Source organism: Hyaena hyaena, unplaced genomic scaffold (assembly GCF_003009895.1).
Source record: "Hyaena hyaena isolate Hyena2069 unplaced genomic scaffold, ASM300989v1 scaffold_67, whole genome shotgun sequence".
Lineage (NCBI taxonomy): Eukaryota > Metazoa > Chordata > Mammalia > Carnivora > Hyaenidae > Hyaena > Hyaena hyaena.
Genome location: NW_024080699.1, coordinates 4342552 through 4358838, shown reverse-complemented (window position 1 = coordinate 4358838; position 16287 = coordinate 4342552). Strand labels below are relative to the sequence as shown.

Below are 16287 nucleotides of genomic sequence, written 5' to 3'. Positions count from 1 at the left end.
CCAGTGGCCTCCACGCGGGGCGGGGGGGGGGGGGGGGGGAGGCAAGGCGAGCGGTTTTTCTGGAAACAGAAGCTGAGGGATGGAGTTTGACTTGGTAAAGGCCTGAGGGCAGCAGGTGGTGGGAGTGGAGGGCCCCCGCCTGGCAGCAGGCAGCGTTCCCCCCCCATCGCCCTTGCTCAGCGAGCACCGGCCATCCCTGATTTAGGGGTTTCAGGAGCACGGACGAGGAGAGGGGGCGTCAGCGCTGATGAGGCACCAGCCAGCGACCTCCGCTCTCAGGGTCACTCGGATGCATACTCCCTTTCTCGTGTCCCAGGACAACAGTCTCCGTAGAGTTGATTTCCCCTCGGGCCATGTGGTCCCCACATCAGGGGAAGACAGATCCGCTACAGTGCAGCTGCTTCCCCAAAGGCTCGGGGTGCTGCCTCTGGGTCGGAGGCCCTGGCGCCTTGCAGGCCCCCTGGGAAGGGTCTGCTCTGTGTGCACGTGTAGCACCTCGAGGCGGCCTTGCCAGGGTCACGAGGGCAGTTAGGACTCTGACTCCCAAGCCTCTGTTTGCCGGTTGGTGGGCACGTTGGTGTCTACGGCCCCCGGCACCTGTCTTGCAGGTGCTCAGTGGCTGGGGCTCCCAAAGACACTCCTCATTTCAGGGGCTCCAGGAGCAAGTGCCGGGGCCACATTTGGGCCGGGGCCGCGGTTAAGTACAGAGGGTCGTTTGCAAGGTCTCTGCCCTGGGCAGCCTGTAACAGAGGCCGTGGGCCAAGTTCTCCTTGCAGATGCTCTGATTGTCTAACGACGGGATTCCAGACATTAGGCCCCAGTTGAGTGCGGGCCCTTGAGGTCTGTCCGCTTCAAGAGGGCCCAGCAGTCTCCTGGTGGAGCGTGCTTGCCGTCGGCATTCATGGAAGTGTCCAGGTGTGCAGTAACACAGCGGGCCGGGCTGGGCCTGAAGACTCCCGGTGCGCCCTGGAGGAGGAGGCATGGTTAAAACACCCAAGGGGCTGTACGGCGCGTCCTTGAGGACGCCCTTCATCAGTGACGGAGAAGACTGCTCTGAAAGAGCTTCTCTCTAACCCAGAAGACTGTCAGGTGGGCCTCAGGGGAGGCTGAAGGGCCGTGGCCAGAAACTAGCTTCCCAGCCAGCGGGCATTGTTGGCCGTCACATGGCCACTCGGAGACCAAGGGAGACTGCATGTCCTTGCCCTCGTCTGGAAGATCGGTCCTCGACTCGGGCACTCACGCTGGCCGCTGGCCACACAGCTGGCGAATGGCTTCACTCCCGTCCCTGGGGTCTGTATCTGCCTCTCCTGTGTCCCCTGGAAGATGATTCACCCAGAGGGATCCCCGGCAGCCCCTCTGCAGGCCTGGAGCTGGGTGCTGGCTGTCCTGAAGGCGCACGGCCAGCACCTCCACCGAGGCTTACCACGAGGCAGAGAAGTTTCCGAGCTGCTCCCTCTTCTGTCTGCCCAGCCCCCCCGATGCCCCACACATCTGTCTGCTCTGCCCACGCCTGAGCCGGAGTCCGAAGTGATGTGGCTGAGGCTTCAGACCAGCGATGCTCCCATTGTCTCCACCTTTCATGAGAACGGGCCTATGCTTTGCCCCTTCCATCTGCATAGCGGGGGCCAGTGTGATGCAGTGACAATGCCCGCCCCGCCCCCCACGCCCTTCCGAGGAGAGCTGTTCCTTGGTCCCACCTGGGCGCCCTTCCTTTGCTCGGGGCCTTTTCCAGAAATGATTGCATTTTCCCTTTACTCCCGGACCTACCCTGACCTGAGGGCTTGGAGGGGCGGTTCCTTTCCCAGAGCCTGCCTGACCCCTTCCTCCGGGGCTGTATGTGGGAGCACACCTCTCCGACGCCTGTTTTCTCTCAAAAAGCTGCTCCCGTGGTGATCTCACCATGTTGGCGATTCTAGTTCTGGTGACCCCTGTGTGCTAGGGCCTCTGTCCTGTTCACAGGCAACAAGCGACGCTTCCCAGAAACCCAGATGCCTGTCCACAGTGTTTGCATGAACACACGTGCTGCATGTAAAATCACTGCTTCCGTGAAAGGCAGGAGACTTTGTCCCCGGGCTCTTCGGATGTGTCTTTACAGTTGTTGGGTGTGATTATGACAACACAGGTGGCCGTCTCTGGGATGGGTTATTCAGGGTCCAGGTGACCCATTGTTGCCTTCGTTAACTAGGCAGCAGATATTTTGATAGCTGACCGCCTAGTGGGATAGTTTGCTGTTGGGTTTGTTCCTTCTGTAAAGGTTGGGGGTGGAGTGCACCCTTGAAAACGTGTGAAGAAATAAACACCTAATGACTCTGGCTCCTTGAAGGGTGACCCTCTGTGCATCAGGGGATGGGTAGCAGCGGCAGTGGGCAGCCCCCTCCCCAGCCTCATAGGAGAGACCTCGACTTGCCAACACCATTCATGTGACTTGTATCATCATGATGGTTTTCTGGTCCAGGCTGCCTGGGCCCTTTGAACCCTCATCATAGTCAGATGAAGAAGCAGTAAGTATTATCCACATTTTACAGATGAAGAAACTGATGTTCAGAGGTGCAAAGTCACTTGCCCATAGTCCCATGGCGAACAACTTGAGCCCCACCCTTGTCCCTTTGCCCAAAGCCAGTCCCTCCCATCCCACTCTGAGTCAAGAGGGGGAGAAGTTCAGAGAAACCAAAAAGAGCCCAGAGCAGATTTATTTCTCTTTAGATAAATTTTGTACAGAATATATTACAGTCAGGAGTTCTCAGCTTTCACCAGAAGGTTAGAAGTTATTGCAGTTGTGCCCAATGGCTCTGATGGTGGAAAGGAAAATTCTAGAAAGCTGCCTGTGTCCAGAGAGAAGATAACCATTCAAAGTCGTGGGGGGTCTTGCCCCACAGAAGGGTGCAGTGGGGCTGGAATTGAGAGCAGAAGGGAAGGAGCGAGGGGGCATGGGGTGGCCTGGGCTTGGGCAGGCTGACAGCGGCCTCTCTACCAGAAGCAGCGCCCGGGCCATCTGGCCAGGACCTGCAAAGGGGACTCCAGGGCCAGGACCACCGGGTGCCTCGGGGCCCTGGCTGGGGGGCCCCAGCCAGCACGTCAGCCCCGGCGCAGCGCCTGCAGCTGGTGGGCCACCTTCTCCAGCTCCGCCTCGATGGCCAACAGGCTTTCCAGCTCCTGGTCCTAGGAGAGAACATCAAGGGTCATTCACATGGAGGGCACAGTCTGCCAGACTGGTTGTGCCACTGGCTGGCTGTGTGGCCTCGGGGGGCTTTGCCTCTCCGAGCCTTAGGGCCTTCATCCAGATCGTGGGGACAGAGATGCCACCCAGCTGGGCTGCTCTCAGGATTACTGTGCACAAGAAATGGGGGGAGCGGGGACAGGGGCCTTGACCCCACACCATCCCCGGTGGCCACCTGAATAGCTCTGGGCAGGCGCATGGAGAACAAAGCCTTCCGTGCTCTTCAGTGCTCCTTCTAAGCTCCTCACCCCAAGGCCTAAACTATGACAATGGCCCTGACCGAGAGGCCAGGCTTCCCTGCTTGAGAGGCCGTGAGCCTTTCACACAGGCTTGAGGACCTGAGAGCATCCCTGCTTCGACCTGCCTAGGGTGGGGCCTGGATCCTTAGTCCCAATCATAGGGGGCCCAGCTCTGGCTGCCAGGGTGGTTCAGGGCAGCAGGGGAGCCTTCTGGGACCCCTGCTCTGTGTCCCAGCCTCAGGAAGCTTCCAGGACCCTTGGAGCTGGGGCCGATGCCCACAATCACATGCCCTTGGACTCAGAGCAGGAGTTGGGGAGGCCATGCCTTCACCCTCGGTCTTGACCTGGGAAGGGTGGCCTTGCTGGGGTCCCTGCTAGATGCCAGGCTGTTGGGGGGCACCCACTGGGCCCATTTGGAACAGACAGACAATGGTTGTATGGAAATAGAGGCCTTAGAGCCTTCTGTCTTGGAGTAGAATTCTCTGATGCTGGATCATTTCTAAGTCCTGTCCTGTCCGCATGGCTCTGGGGACCCCATATCTCTGCTCTGCAGTCCAGGCCTTCCTTTGCCCCTGGAGAAGGGAGCTGGCAGGCATCTCAGGGCACCTTGCTCTTTCCAGCTTCTGTGGGTGGGGGATGGGCGGTCAAAGGTGCCCAGGCTTGTCCTGGTCCAAGGTTAGGGGTGAAGGGCAGTCCCCTGGGAACGTAGAGGGATGACCTCTCCTAGCTCCCACCTCCAAGGAGTCTTCTTCCTCTAAGGCCGCCGACTCTGGTCCCAGCCAAGGGAGGGTTGGGACCCAAGGAAAGGGCCACATCCTTTTCTGGGTGGGCAGAGAGAACTGGGGTCGTGGATAGGTTCCAGTCCCCCGCAGGGCCCCGATCTCTACCTGGACACTGAGGCCGGAACCATGGACCCCGAAGGTCCAAGGTCGTGTTGCCAGCCAGGCAGCGACCTCCAACTCCCACCTCCTCACCTCTGGGGCTACATCCCAGCACCCCATTGAGCTAACCAACTATCCCTGGACATGGCCAGGGTTTGAAAGCTCATGTGTGTGCTGACCATAATAATGAGGTGAGCAGAAAGGACTCCTTACCCTCATTGGACAAACAGGGGAACCAATGAGGCTCAGAGAAGGGGAGTGGCCTGCCCAAGGTCACACAGCCAGGGAGCGGCAGAACCAGGTGTCCTGGCGCATCCATGCCTCCCTCACCCACTCGCCACCAGGCCCCGAGGTCCGCTGGCCCTGGCGTTGCCCCAGTGGAGGCAGGCGGGGTCTGAACCTAGGAGGAGGGTGTGCCTGGGCTGCCTGCAGGCCCCGGAGAGGCCATTGCTGGACTAACCACAGAGGTTTCCCAGGACGACACCTTCCCTGCCCTCCCAGCTCCTGGGGCCCTGGGGCCCTCCTCAGGCCAGTCCCTGCCGGGTAGGTCCTTTCCTTCCCAAGCTCCCTCTGTCCAAAGCTCCAGCTTCACCCCTCACTCCTGCTTCACACCCAGAAGCCCCCGATCACCTTCAGGACAGAGACCCACGAAGAGCCTTCAGGCACTGGCTGAACCACCTCTCCGCCTCCACGACCTGATCGGGGCACCCTCCTTCCTGCCTGCCTGTCCGCCAACTTCACGGGGCGTCCGCTGCGAGCCAGGTTCGCTTGCCTCCCTGCCTGGCCCGTCTTCACCCCGGCCCCAGCTCTGCCCCTCTGCCGAGAGCCCCCTGTCCACGTGCCTGTCCGGCCTCAGGCCCCAGGGGACGGCCTGGGCCCCCTGGGGGGAGGCAGGGCCCACACTCGGGAGGCCCGGCCTGGGGCTGGCACCCACCCTGTACCAACCTCTGGTCTGCGGTTGGCGCTGCCCTCCTCCTCCTTCTTCTCCTCTGGGTAACTGCGCACCTGGAGGGGCAGGCCCGCCTCCACGCTGTCCTCCCGGGAGGACGGCCTCCAGCCTCGTCGCAGCTGCGGCCCGGGGCCCCTGAAGTCGTAGGCCCGGGCCCGGAAGGGGAGCTTCATGGAGCGGTCAGGGTCATCCTCCTCGTCCGCCCCCTCCAGCCGCTTCTCGGCCGTCAGCTCCTTGGCCAGCTGGTCCATCCTGCTCCATCGCTTGGCATCTTCCCACTCGTTGGCCAGCTGCTCCTCTTCCTGTCCCTGCGCCGGCTCCCTGCTCTTCCCGCCCCGGAAGAGGCTTCCAGGGGCCTCTGCCATCTCCTCCTCCTCCTCCTGCCGAGAGTGCTCCCGCACCCCCTTCCCCTCGGGGGGCTGAGCCTCCTCGGCCCCGGCCTTCCCAGCTCCATCCACAGCCAGAGACGTGGGCCATCCTGGAGCTGGTGGTGGACAAGAGCAGAATGAAGGGGGGGCCCCCCACTTTCCCCTGGTCCCTGCCACCCCCCAGGGCCTCCCTTCCGTGGCCGTCGCTGGGATCACAGACCACGCTCAGGGGCCGGCCCAGCCTCTCCACAACCATTGCACTTGGAGGAAGAAGCCATCTTGATACCGGGCTTTGCAAGACCCTCTCAAAGCTCAGAGGGGCGGGCTGGCCAGAGTCTGCCTCTTCTGTGAGCCCCTGATCCTGGAGCCACCCAGCTGGGGAGGGAAGGAGGACCCTTACAAAGCCCTCATGGGGGGGGGGGGTCAGGGGCCTCTCCTAAACCGTGAAGCTGACACTGCCTCCAGACCAGCCTGTCCCCGAAGCCCACGCACCCACCCTGCAAAGCCCCCCCTAGCCTCCTGGGTTGGAGGGGAGGGGCTATGTGTGGACCTAGTGGGAGATGCAGGGTTTTAGAGTCCGCCAAACCTGGGTTGTTGGAATCAGCTGTTACTACAAATCAGCTGTGTGACCTTGGGCAAATTGCTTAACCTCTCTGAGCCTCAGTTTTCCATCTGGAAAATGGAGCTAACACCTACCCTTCAGGGATGTTGTGAAGGTGGGATGAAATTATGAAGGAGGGCCTCCCTCTCACCCTCCCCGTCTGCCTGACACATTTGTTGAGGGGTCCCAGATGTCATACATACTCTCGTCCCTCCCGGTCTCCTTGTAGCCAAGGCTCGGGTGGGGGTTAAACGCTGCGGTGGGGCTTTCTTCTTCAGGGACGGCCTTCTCTCCAGCCTCTGCGTCATCCTCCCCTTCCTCCTCCTCTTCTTGCATTGCCTGCTGCTCTCGCTCTACAGCCGGGCCCTTCTCTCTGTCCACCAGACCCTGGGAGAAGCTCTCGCTGTCCCCCTGGGCCTGTAGGCCGGGGTGTTTCTGGCTGGGAAGGCTGGCTGGGGGGTGGGTGTTGGCGGCTCCCTGTTCCCCTAGGGCCTCGGTGTCTTCCTCGACCTTGGACCCCTGTTCAGGCTCCGGGGAGGCCTGGGGCCTGGCTCCCTCTGTGTCTCCACCGTTCTGCTCTGTCTCTTTAGAATCCCCTCTTTTCTCTGCGGCATCCTTGGAGGTCTCTTCCGTCACCTCTGCAGAAACAACAAAGTCAGGCCCTGAGGACCAGGCCACACACGGAGACTCCCCGAGAGCCCAATTTCAGACCTTAGTCATTGTATCTGTTTTTTTTTTTTTTTTTTTTGAGCAGCAGGCGAAAGTTTATTAGAGTAGAAGATTAGAAAGTAGGAATGGTAGGAAAGCTCTTTACAGAGACGGGACATTCGGAAGTGAATACCCTTGTCATTGTATCTTTTGGCTTCCAGCAAGCCCAGCCCGATACTCATGACGGAGTGAGTCATTACCTGCTCTGTGTCTGGGTCCGACCTGAGTGCAACTGGTGTATCTTTCTTTCTTTGTAGTTCTACTTTTTTTTTTTTTTTTTTTTTTTTTTTACCTTTTTTAATGTTTATTTTTGAGAGAGAGACAGAGCGGGAGCAGGGGAGGGACAGAGTGAGAGGGAGACACAGAATCCGAAGCAGGCTCCAAGCTCCAAGCCGGCAGCACAGAGCCCGATGCAGGGCTCAAACCAATGGACCGTGAGATCATAACTTGAGCCAAAGTCCGATGTTCAACCGACTGAGCCACCCAGGTGCCCCAATCTACTTCTTAAAGCAGGAAATGATTAAAAAAAAAAAAAGACCTTGAAAATGACCCCATAATTAAAAATTAGGACATCCACCATATTGTTGTGTGATCTTGAGCAAGTCCCTTAACCTCTCTGTATGAGAGGCACTATCACTGCAACTTCATTCTCCTCTCCATGTGAGGCTTCTCTGTCTTAAGCATCCTGTGAAAGTGCTCAATTCCTATTTGCAAGGTTTCATTAAAAGGCATTTTAGGGCCCCCTGCGTGGCTCAGTCCATTCAGTGTCTGATTCTGGATCTTAGGGTTTTTTTTTTTTTTTAAGTTTTTTATTTATTTCTGAGAGAGATAGCATGAGCAGGGGAGGGTCCGAGAGAGAGGGAGACACAGAATCCAAAACAGGCTCCAGGCTCCGAGCTAGCTGTCAGCACAGAGCCCGATGCGGGGCTCAAACCCACGAACTGTGAGATCACGACCTGAACTGAAGCCGGATGCTTAACCAACTGAGCCACCCAGGCGCCCCCGATTCTGGATTTTGGCTCAGGTCATGATCTCACGGTTCATGAGTTCAAGCCCCACGTCGGGCTTTTGGGCTGACAGTGCAGAGCCTGTTTGGGATTCCCTCTCCCCGTCTGTCTCTGTCCCTCCTCTGCTCTCTCTAAATAAATAAATAAATAAACAAACAAACAAACAAACTTTAAAAAAAAAAAACCATTTGATGCTGGCTGCCTTGAAGATAGGCTTCTAACCAGTAAAAACCCCTCCATGCACTAGAGTGATTTCTATTGAACAAAGCCACGCCAAGTACATGCCACCATTTGACTCCAGGTGAAAGTGCTCCTATCCCGTTTACAGAAAGTTCACCCAAGCCTCGGAGAGGGTGACCTGTCCATGCTCACAGTCCGTGGGCAGCAGAGCCTGGAATCCAATCTCCGGGTGCTAAGTACAGGGTGCTCTTTGTGCTGACACGTAACTGCCTCCCCATTAAAGCCTCCGGGGACCCCAGATGAAAGTCCATGGAGGTCCTTGGTCCTAGAAACTGACCTGTCCGCCCATCTGCCACATGTAAGGAGCAGGCCCTGTGGGGATAGTTTGTGGCTGTTTCCAGGCAGGAGGATGAGTCCTAGGGCATCACCTTGACCTAAGCCATGATCTCTTTGACCCTCAGAAGCTCTCTGTGACTTCGAGAAAGCTGATCCAGATTCATTCAGTGTTGGAGATCTCCTCTCCTGAGACCTCCTATGACAGGACTATGCGAAGGCACCCCCAGATCCCAGGAGAAAAGGTGCCAGGGGCAGGGGCTTTGCTGCAGGGGTGTCTGGGAAGATCCAGAATTGAGGCCGCCCTCCCACCAGACCAGAGACCTCCTGCCCTGAGCGTGAGCCCCTGTGGTGGGCAGGCTTTGCTTGACCTAGACCCGAATTCACATCTCCAGTTATGCGGCTTGCCTTGGGCAAGGTACTTAATCCCTCTGGGCCTCAGTTTCCCCATTTGTGAAGGGAAGATGGAAATGATAGCTACATCATGGCCTAAAGGAGGCACTCCTGACTCCTCGGAGCCCTTGAACTTATATATGTTATGATCTCCTTCCTCCCCAGCCTCCGGCTAGACTGGCCAGCACTCACCTTTTAGCTCGGCCTGGTCATTCTGCTTCTCAAGAGCCTCTGAGAGTCCGTCCTCAAAACCGCTGTGTTTCTTCTGATGTGCCCTCTCTTTGGCACCTGGTAGGAGAAAAGGAGGGGGGAGGGGAAGGAAAGAAAAGGAGGAACAAGTCCCACTCTGCCAAGCCCAGCCCTGGCATATTTGTCTCTGAGAGTGAAGGCTTCCATTTCTTTATCTGTAAACTGGTCACGTCATGTTAAGTCTGCTTAATGAGAGACCGGGGTGGGGGGTGGGGGGGGCGCCTGGGTGGCTCAGTCAGCTGGGTGTCCGACTTCAACTCAGGTCATGATCTCACAGTCCGTGGGTTCGAGCCCTGCATCAGGCTCTGTGCTGATGGCTCAGAGCCTGGAGCCTGCTTCGGCTTCTGTGTCTCCCTCTCTCTGCCCCTCCCCCACTCGCTCTCTGTCTCTGTCTCTCAAAATAAAATAAAAACAAAAAATAATTTAAAAGAAAAATGAGAGACCGGGGCACGAGCCGGGGTAGGGGTGCTCTCCCTCCACCGCTCCCCGCCCCTTCACAGCTGGGGCTCTTCAGGCAGCCACAGCACCTGTCCACACTCAAGTTTCTCACCTGAGAAATGGGAACAAGCACTGCCTGCTGCCTCTCAGAGCAATAAAGACTCAGCGGAACAGAGGGTCCCAGGCGTGGGAGCTGAGAGTGAGGTCGCTAGGGGACCCTGCAACAGGAGAGAGCAGTGCCTGCTTGCCCCCTCATGGGGGATCTTGAATCAGGCGAGCCCTGCTCCCCCAGGTCCTTGAAAGAGAGCCAAGCATGTGCCCGAGTCCCAGCTCAGGGCTGACACCTGCTGCCATGACCCACGCCTCCCTCTCCCTGCCTGGGCCCCGGGCTGCTGCCGCCCCCCTCAACTGTCCCCATCCGTGCCTGGTTCCAGGTGACGGCCTCAGCCACGCCAGCTCTGCAGATGCTGCTGCTATTTCCCCTGGGCTAGGGATCTCTGGGGTGGCCAGAGGCGCCGGGCACCGCAGCTGTGGGCCAGGGAAGGATGCCCAGATCTGACCCCGGGAAGACCTCCTGGCGATTCTTTGCTATGTGACCTTGGGTAACTTGGGCTATCCCAAGTCACTCATCTACAAAATAGGGCTGCTGCTGGGTAAGCACTAAGACAGAAGTATGCATGAGTTCTTAGTGCAGAAGAGGGAGTGAGTGGGCGGATGGTTAGATGGATGGATGGATAGACAGGTGGACATATAGCTATGTCCTGTACTCTTTCAGTAGAAAATAGTAATATATACACATATTGAAAACTGAGCACACACACGTGTGTATACGTGTATTTCAGGACACATTCCCCCATAATGGTCTGTGTTGACACTATGTTTAATTATTTAAATGTAATAAGTTAGTCATTCAATATTTAATTTTTAAATTATCATATTGCAATAAAATATTTCATGTTCAACTAAAAAAAAAAAACCCACCAGGGTCAATGAGGATGAAATTAATGAGATGGGCAGTAACAGCCATGCTCCATTCAGCACCTGCTCCATGCCAGGCACTCACTTCAGACTCCCAGCAACTATATGAGAGGGATGTTTGCCTTCCATTCTCACATGTGGCCTGGTCCTTCCCAACGGCCTCGGAGTGGGGGCCTCCCCAGAGCTGGAGAAGCCTTCATGCCTCCCATCTGACCCCCCACCCGAGACAGAAGCCCAGACCTGAAGACGGACCCTGATTTCCTTTGCAAACAGATGCAAGGTTCTCAATTGGGGGCCCATTCCCAGAGAGAGGCACAATGCCAGCGGCCCTCTCCCCAAATAAACAGCCACTTCCCACAGGATGTAGCTTGGGGCAAATGCAAGAGCCCATTTTTTCTAACTGTCCAGGTCCTATGAATGAAGGAAGGAGCCTAGAGCTGGGCATCTGTAGGATGACATCAGCCTAACCCTCCACCCCAGCATCGGGTCCAGGCTCTGCCTGAATATCCTCAGTGACAAGGGGCTCACTCCCTTACAAAGTCACTCCATTCCCAAGAGTATCCGTGGATTTTCTTAATCTCTAAAGCAAACTGAAAGTCTGGTCTGTGTTTTGGGGGCAAGCAAAACCTTGCTTTCACCATCTACCCCTTAAGCAGAAATTCACAAGAGGAAAGGGACCCCTCTTCTCTCCTGGAGACCAATTTTCTTTTAATAGAGGAAAGGGATTCTCTCTGCAACCTAGTCTTAAAAGTGCCCCCACTGCAATGACTCAACCCCAAGATGGTGGGGTATTGGGAGAGCTGCATCTGGTCTTGACATGTCCTTAACTTACTGTGTGACCTTGGACAAGTCACTCAACCTCTCTGGGCCTTAATCTCTTTAAACTGTATCAATGACAAATTGGACCAGGTGGCATGGAGGATCCCATCTTTCTACTCTATAATTGGAAGAATCAGGGAGAAATAGGACATTGCTCAAACTTACACCCTGGTTTTCTCTCATTTACTGGAATTTACCCAGATTCATAGGCAGTGACTGGAAAATACCTTGGAGAGCAAGGTCTTGGAGCTCTTTCAGCAAATTCTGATGTCGCAGGATTGATAGGATCCGTTCATCTGCAATGAAGAGAGTCGTCATGGGTGTTTCCAGAGAACAGCCGAGAAAGAGATTTCTATCAATACTTTCAGCTGAGCACAAGGAATTTATTTTGGAAACTCAAAACCTGGGGAGCAGCCATAAGATTGGGTCTTGAGAAAACACTTTGGACTGAAATGGGCCTCCTTTCCAAGGTGCCGACTCTCCCAACTACATGAGCAAGGTCAGCCACTGGCCTGGCACCCACACCTCAGCCAAGAGACGGAAGGCCCCCGGGTGGGGTAGGTATCTCTACACACATCATGTTTCCCCATCTTTGTCTCCATGGCTGCTCCACCTGGATTGTTCTTTCCTCTCTACTGGTTTCCAACTTTTCTCTGAAAGTCCAGCCCAATGTTGGACCCATCCAACAGCTGATCAGAACTTGACTGCTTGATGGGAAAGACTCTGTCCTTCTCAGGCCAACCCACACACTTCTTTATTCATCACATACCTATGGACTGTCTGGCAGGTGCAACAGACTGTTCTTGGCTCTGGGGACCTAGTACACGAAATCTCTGTCCACGGGGTGGACGGCCCTGCTTTTGTTCTGCCCCGAATTCTAGTTAATTGTGTTCATATCTGTCCCATCTGCCAGTCTGTAAGCTCCAGAAGCACAGGGGCTGTGCCCCCTCATCTCTCCAGACAACTCAGACCCTAGCACAGGCCTGGCCAGGGCACGCACTCAGTCAGTGACTGCTGAATCAGATCACTGAATTCTGCCAAAAGCCACACACACAGACCCTCACCCCCAGCCTTGTCCGTACCTCCTCGGAGGGTCTCAAAACACTCCTGGCTGACAGGCATGGGGCTGGGCTTGGAGAGCGTGTCAGAGATGACCTCAACGATGCACTTCATCACCTGGGAAGAGAGTGGTGGTGGGTGGAGGGCAGGCTGGGGCTGGTTTGTGTATGAGCTTCAGCCCCAGAGGCTCCACTGCAATTTTCTAATGAGAATATAAGGGCATTTACTTGTCTTCAGGAGTCCAGGGATGCCTGTGTCAGGGGCACAGCTCTGAGTTCTTAGCCAGACAATAACCACAATAAAAGAAAACCCTTACATGTGTTTACCAGGTGATCTAATCACATAGCCAGCAGGTGCCCCTCTTAGGTGGGACGTGGTGGGGGTGAGTACCCAGTACCTGGTACCAAGCGTTTCTCTAAAGATGGGGAAACTGCTCCTGGGCATTGAGGTATGTCTTGCAGAACTCCTTGAGTCTTGCAGATGTCTCAAAGATCAACTATCTCCAGGAAGTATTTCTGGACTGCCCAGAGGAGAACAGGCCTTCCGGGGCATTACCCTGTCTGGAAACAGGATGTGGATCACTGTCTCCCAACATACACTGTGTTGTCACCTGCAAGGAGTGACAGCCTCACGGTCTGGCTCTACATTCACCCATGGGATGAATCCTGTGGCTGGATGTGGGCACACATCAGCTATATCTGGGTGCCTGCCTATTCTGGGCCAACAGCAGCCATATCTCTGAAGGTTTTGTCCAGGGCCCAGAAAGGTGCTGTGGATAGTCAGGCACCGGATAAATGGATATTTGAAGGTAGTGCCAACTATAGTGCACTATCCTAGCTGTGTGATCTTGGACACGTGACTTGACCTCTCCGAGCCTCAATTTTCCCACTTGTAAAATGAGAGTGAGAAGACTTTCCCGCTCTGCTCCCAGGGTGATCAGACACGGATGGAAAAACACTCTAAGGCATGAAGTGCCACACATACCAAGAGAGGGATTCACAACTTTCAACCTGCTTCAGCTGCCTAGCGCAGGGCAGAAAAACAGGAGGTGTCAGACATGCATCAGGCAATGCTGGTGGGGAGTGAGGGGGTGGTAGGCTGTGTCTATGGGATGCCAAAGCAAGCCATCCAAAAATTCAGGAGGCAAACTGGCAAAGAGGCCCTACAGTAGTCACAGCATTGTAGGATGGAATATTTAGGTCTTAACCAGCTGTTATGGTGCTCCTGCCCCAGGCTGCTGGGTAGAGTATGGTGATCAAAGTGTCTCCCATAAAGATCTGGTAAGAAGCCTGTGCTCTGCATCCCCCTGCAACCATGGACCTTACACTGGGAATAGCAGATAGTCACCAGTCCATGAGGATAGATTCTGGGACAGAGGAATTGGGCATGGGTCCCAAGAACACTAAGGAGCTTCAGAAGGGAAGCTCTATGGATAACAGTCCCCATTTACTGAGGACCTGCTATTTGCCAGGCACCTGACATCTATGATTCCCTACTCTCACAACTTCCCTCAAGGGAAATACTACAGATGGGAAAAGGGGAAGCTCAGAGAAGTTGAGGAATTTTACCAAGACCACACAGCTGTAAGAGTGCAGGTAAAGTACAGGAAATATAATTGAGCAGATAGAGGTTGAAATTGCTTTGATGTTTTTGGGTTTGACCATAGCCTCTCTGGAATGGAAGAAAACAGCTCCTGAAAGGTGAGGAGTAGAAATTTCTCTGAGTCTCATGAAGGTGGGGGGGGGGGGGGGGGGGGGGGGGGGGGGGGGGGGGGGGGGGGGGGGAGAACGGAGGGAGGTATCTGTGAGCACCAGAAACTGGAAAATACAGCCCCAGCTTAGATATGAATGGATTCCAAGTATACACCCAACAGAGTGTCTCACTGGCTACAGAATTCCGGTTTAGTGTCTCCTAAGACCCTTTCCTGGGGGACATCCACCATCAGTCCAGAATGGCCAGGACCTTGGGTACAGAAGCCATGATCTGTATTTCAGAATGTGTTTTCATTCTGGCCCTTTGGGAGAGCCAGAGCTTGGGTGCCGGGGGGTGGGGGGGGTGGGGGCGGGGCTACTAGCAGAGCCTTGGGAAGCAAGGAAGACCAACCGGGAGGCTGGAGCCAGAGAATGAAGACCATCCTTGCAGGTCTGTGGACAACCACAACCACAGAGAAGTGCCCCCACCTAACCCAGCAGCCCATGGTGGGCCTGCCAGATGTGGAGAGCTCAGGGCAGTAGGCCTGGCGCCTTGGCCCAGCAGCCAAAGACACAGGCCCCGTCGGCAGCATACCCAGCTCAGAGGAAGCTGGGGAAGTCCCCACAGCAGGATGGCAGGGAAATCTAGCAGTCTTTGATATCTTCTTTTGCAAGCTGTCCCCAGGCTCAGCAGCCGCAGTGCTGGCTCTTGGCTTTATGCCAGACTCATCCCTGCAGCTGCCCCAAAACTGACTGTGAGGTGTCCAGTGGGGCTTCCTACCCGCCATCCCGGGGGCATCCCCACACCCCTTCTTACCTCGGTGTCCCCTTTATTCATAGGGCTGTTCACAGGGAGGGCGATGACTGGGAAGAAAAAGAGAACTGGGGTCAGTCACTCCCCTGCTCCGAGAGCCCAGTCCTTCCTGGCCCAGTTTACAGGAGACCCATTCACCCCAGGGCTCCCCCTCAAAACTGCCCCCACCCAGTGGTTCTGTTTTCATTCCCTGGCTGCTGCCCCCACGGGTATGGCCCCAGAGGCTGCGCTGAGCTCCTAACCCTGGCCTTTGGGAAAGCTCCTGCTATGGGGCCCGGGGGAGGGGGGCGGGGGAGCTGAAGGCTGGTGCTACGAAAACAAGGGCAGCGGCTGAGTGGGATTGGGGTGGAGAAGGAAGCGGGGAGAGGAAGAGAGATCCCAGAGGTGTGGGGAAAGAGAGGGAGGAGGAGGATTGTGAGAGATGATGCGGTGGGGTAAAAGCCAAGGGCAGGAAGATGGGAAGCGCAGGAGGAGGGAAGAGAAAGAGAGGCGAGAGCGGGAGCCAGCAACGGCTCTCCCATCTCCCCCGATGACCTTGGCCAGCCACGGCACGGAGCCAGAACTGGCCCACATGCAGTCGAGACGTCGAGCCCAGACATGGGGTAGGGGGCGCGAGGGGGGTGTATAAGGGGGATCCTGCTCCGCGGGGTCAGGAGTCCTGCCCAAACAGTCTGGTCTACGGTTTAGGGCCGAGGCCACTTTGCGGGGTCCTCAGGGAGGCGGTGGCGCTGTCCGCGGTGCTGAAAACTCGCTGGGCCGGAGGGAAGGGACGAGGGGCGCGCAGCGCTGCGCGGTGCCTCGACCTCAAGGCAGGCAGGGGCGCCCAGGACCCTCTCTCACGAGACCCCGCGCTTGCTCACCTTGCCCGGCGCAGAACAGAAGCGCCAGGACAGCGGCGGAGCGCATGGCGAACCCGAGGCGCGGAGCAGATGGCGGTCTGGGCCCCGGCACCGCAGGCACCCTGGCGAAGGCTGGCTGGACGGGCGGCCTGGGAGCGGGTTGTGGCGGCGCTGGCGCGGATTGGGGGCGGAGGAGTGCAGCTTCTCTACGTCCGTCTGTCGGTCCACCCACCAGCCTCTGTGCACGGGGCTCTGGTACTGCAAGAATTTATATACCCCGACCCCGGAAATGACGTCATCGGGACCGCCCCTGCCCCTTTTCCCCACCTCTCTGGGGGTCCGGCAGCAGCTGGCTCCGCCCTCAACCTCCCGCCTCTGGCTTCTGCAGCCCGCCGCAGGGCTGTCTTGGGTCGAGCTGTGAGAGTTCTCTAGCTCCCAGGAGGATGGCAAGGGACCTCAGCTGATCCTCCACCCTCGACGGTTCCACCGACTTGCTATGGGTCCGTGGGCAAGTCACCCCCAGT

At 56.6% G+C, this 16287-nt stretch overlaps 1 protein-coding gene across 1 annotated transcript; it reads right to left on the bottom strand.

The window, feature by feature from the left end:
• Positions 1-2657: 2657 nt before the first annotated feature.
• On the bottom strand, positions 2658-16014 carry LOC120232069 (chromogranin-A-like). Its single transcript, XM_039232476.1, has 8 exons — positions 15785-16014; positions 14928-14974; positions 12443-12536; positions 11588-11656; positions 9069-9164; positions 6459-6893; positions 5283-5770; positions 2658-3159 (listed from the first exon to the last, which is right to left on the bottom strand). Exons 1-8 carry the CDS (start codon positions 15828-15830, stop codon positions 3076-3078), a joined length of 1359 nt encoding a protein of 452 aa, XP_039088407.1. The 5' UTR covers positions 15831-16014; the 3' UTR covers positions 2658-3075.
• Positions 16015-16287: the final 273 nt, after the last annotated feature.

Excerpts from the sequence above, each read along its gene's own strand:
- LOC120232069 (XM_039232476.1), bottom strand. The coding sequence starts at position 15,830 with ATGCGCTCCGCCGCTGTCCTGGCGCTTCTGTTCTGCGCCGGGCAAG. Across the intron at positions 12,537-14,927 it reads TGAATAAAGGGGACACCGAG|GTGATGAAGTGCATCGTTGA; the intron begins GTAAGAAGGGGT and ends CTCTCTTCCCAG. Across the intron at positions 3,160-5,282 it reads GCGCCAACCGCAGACCAGAG|GACCAGGAGCTGGAAAGCCT; the intron begins GTTGGTACAGGG and ends GTTCTCTCCTAG.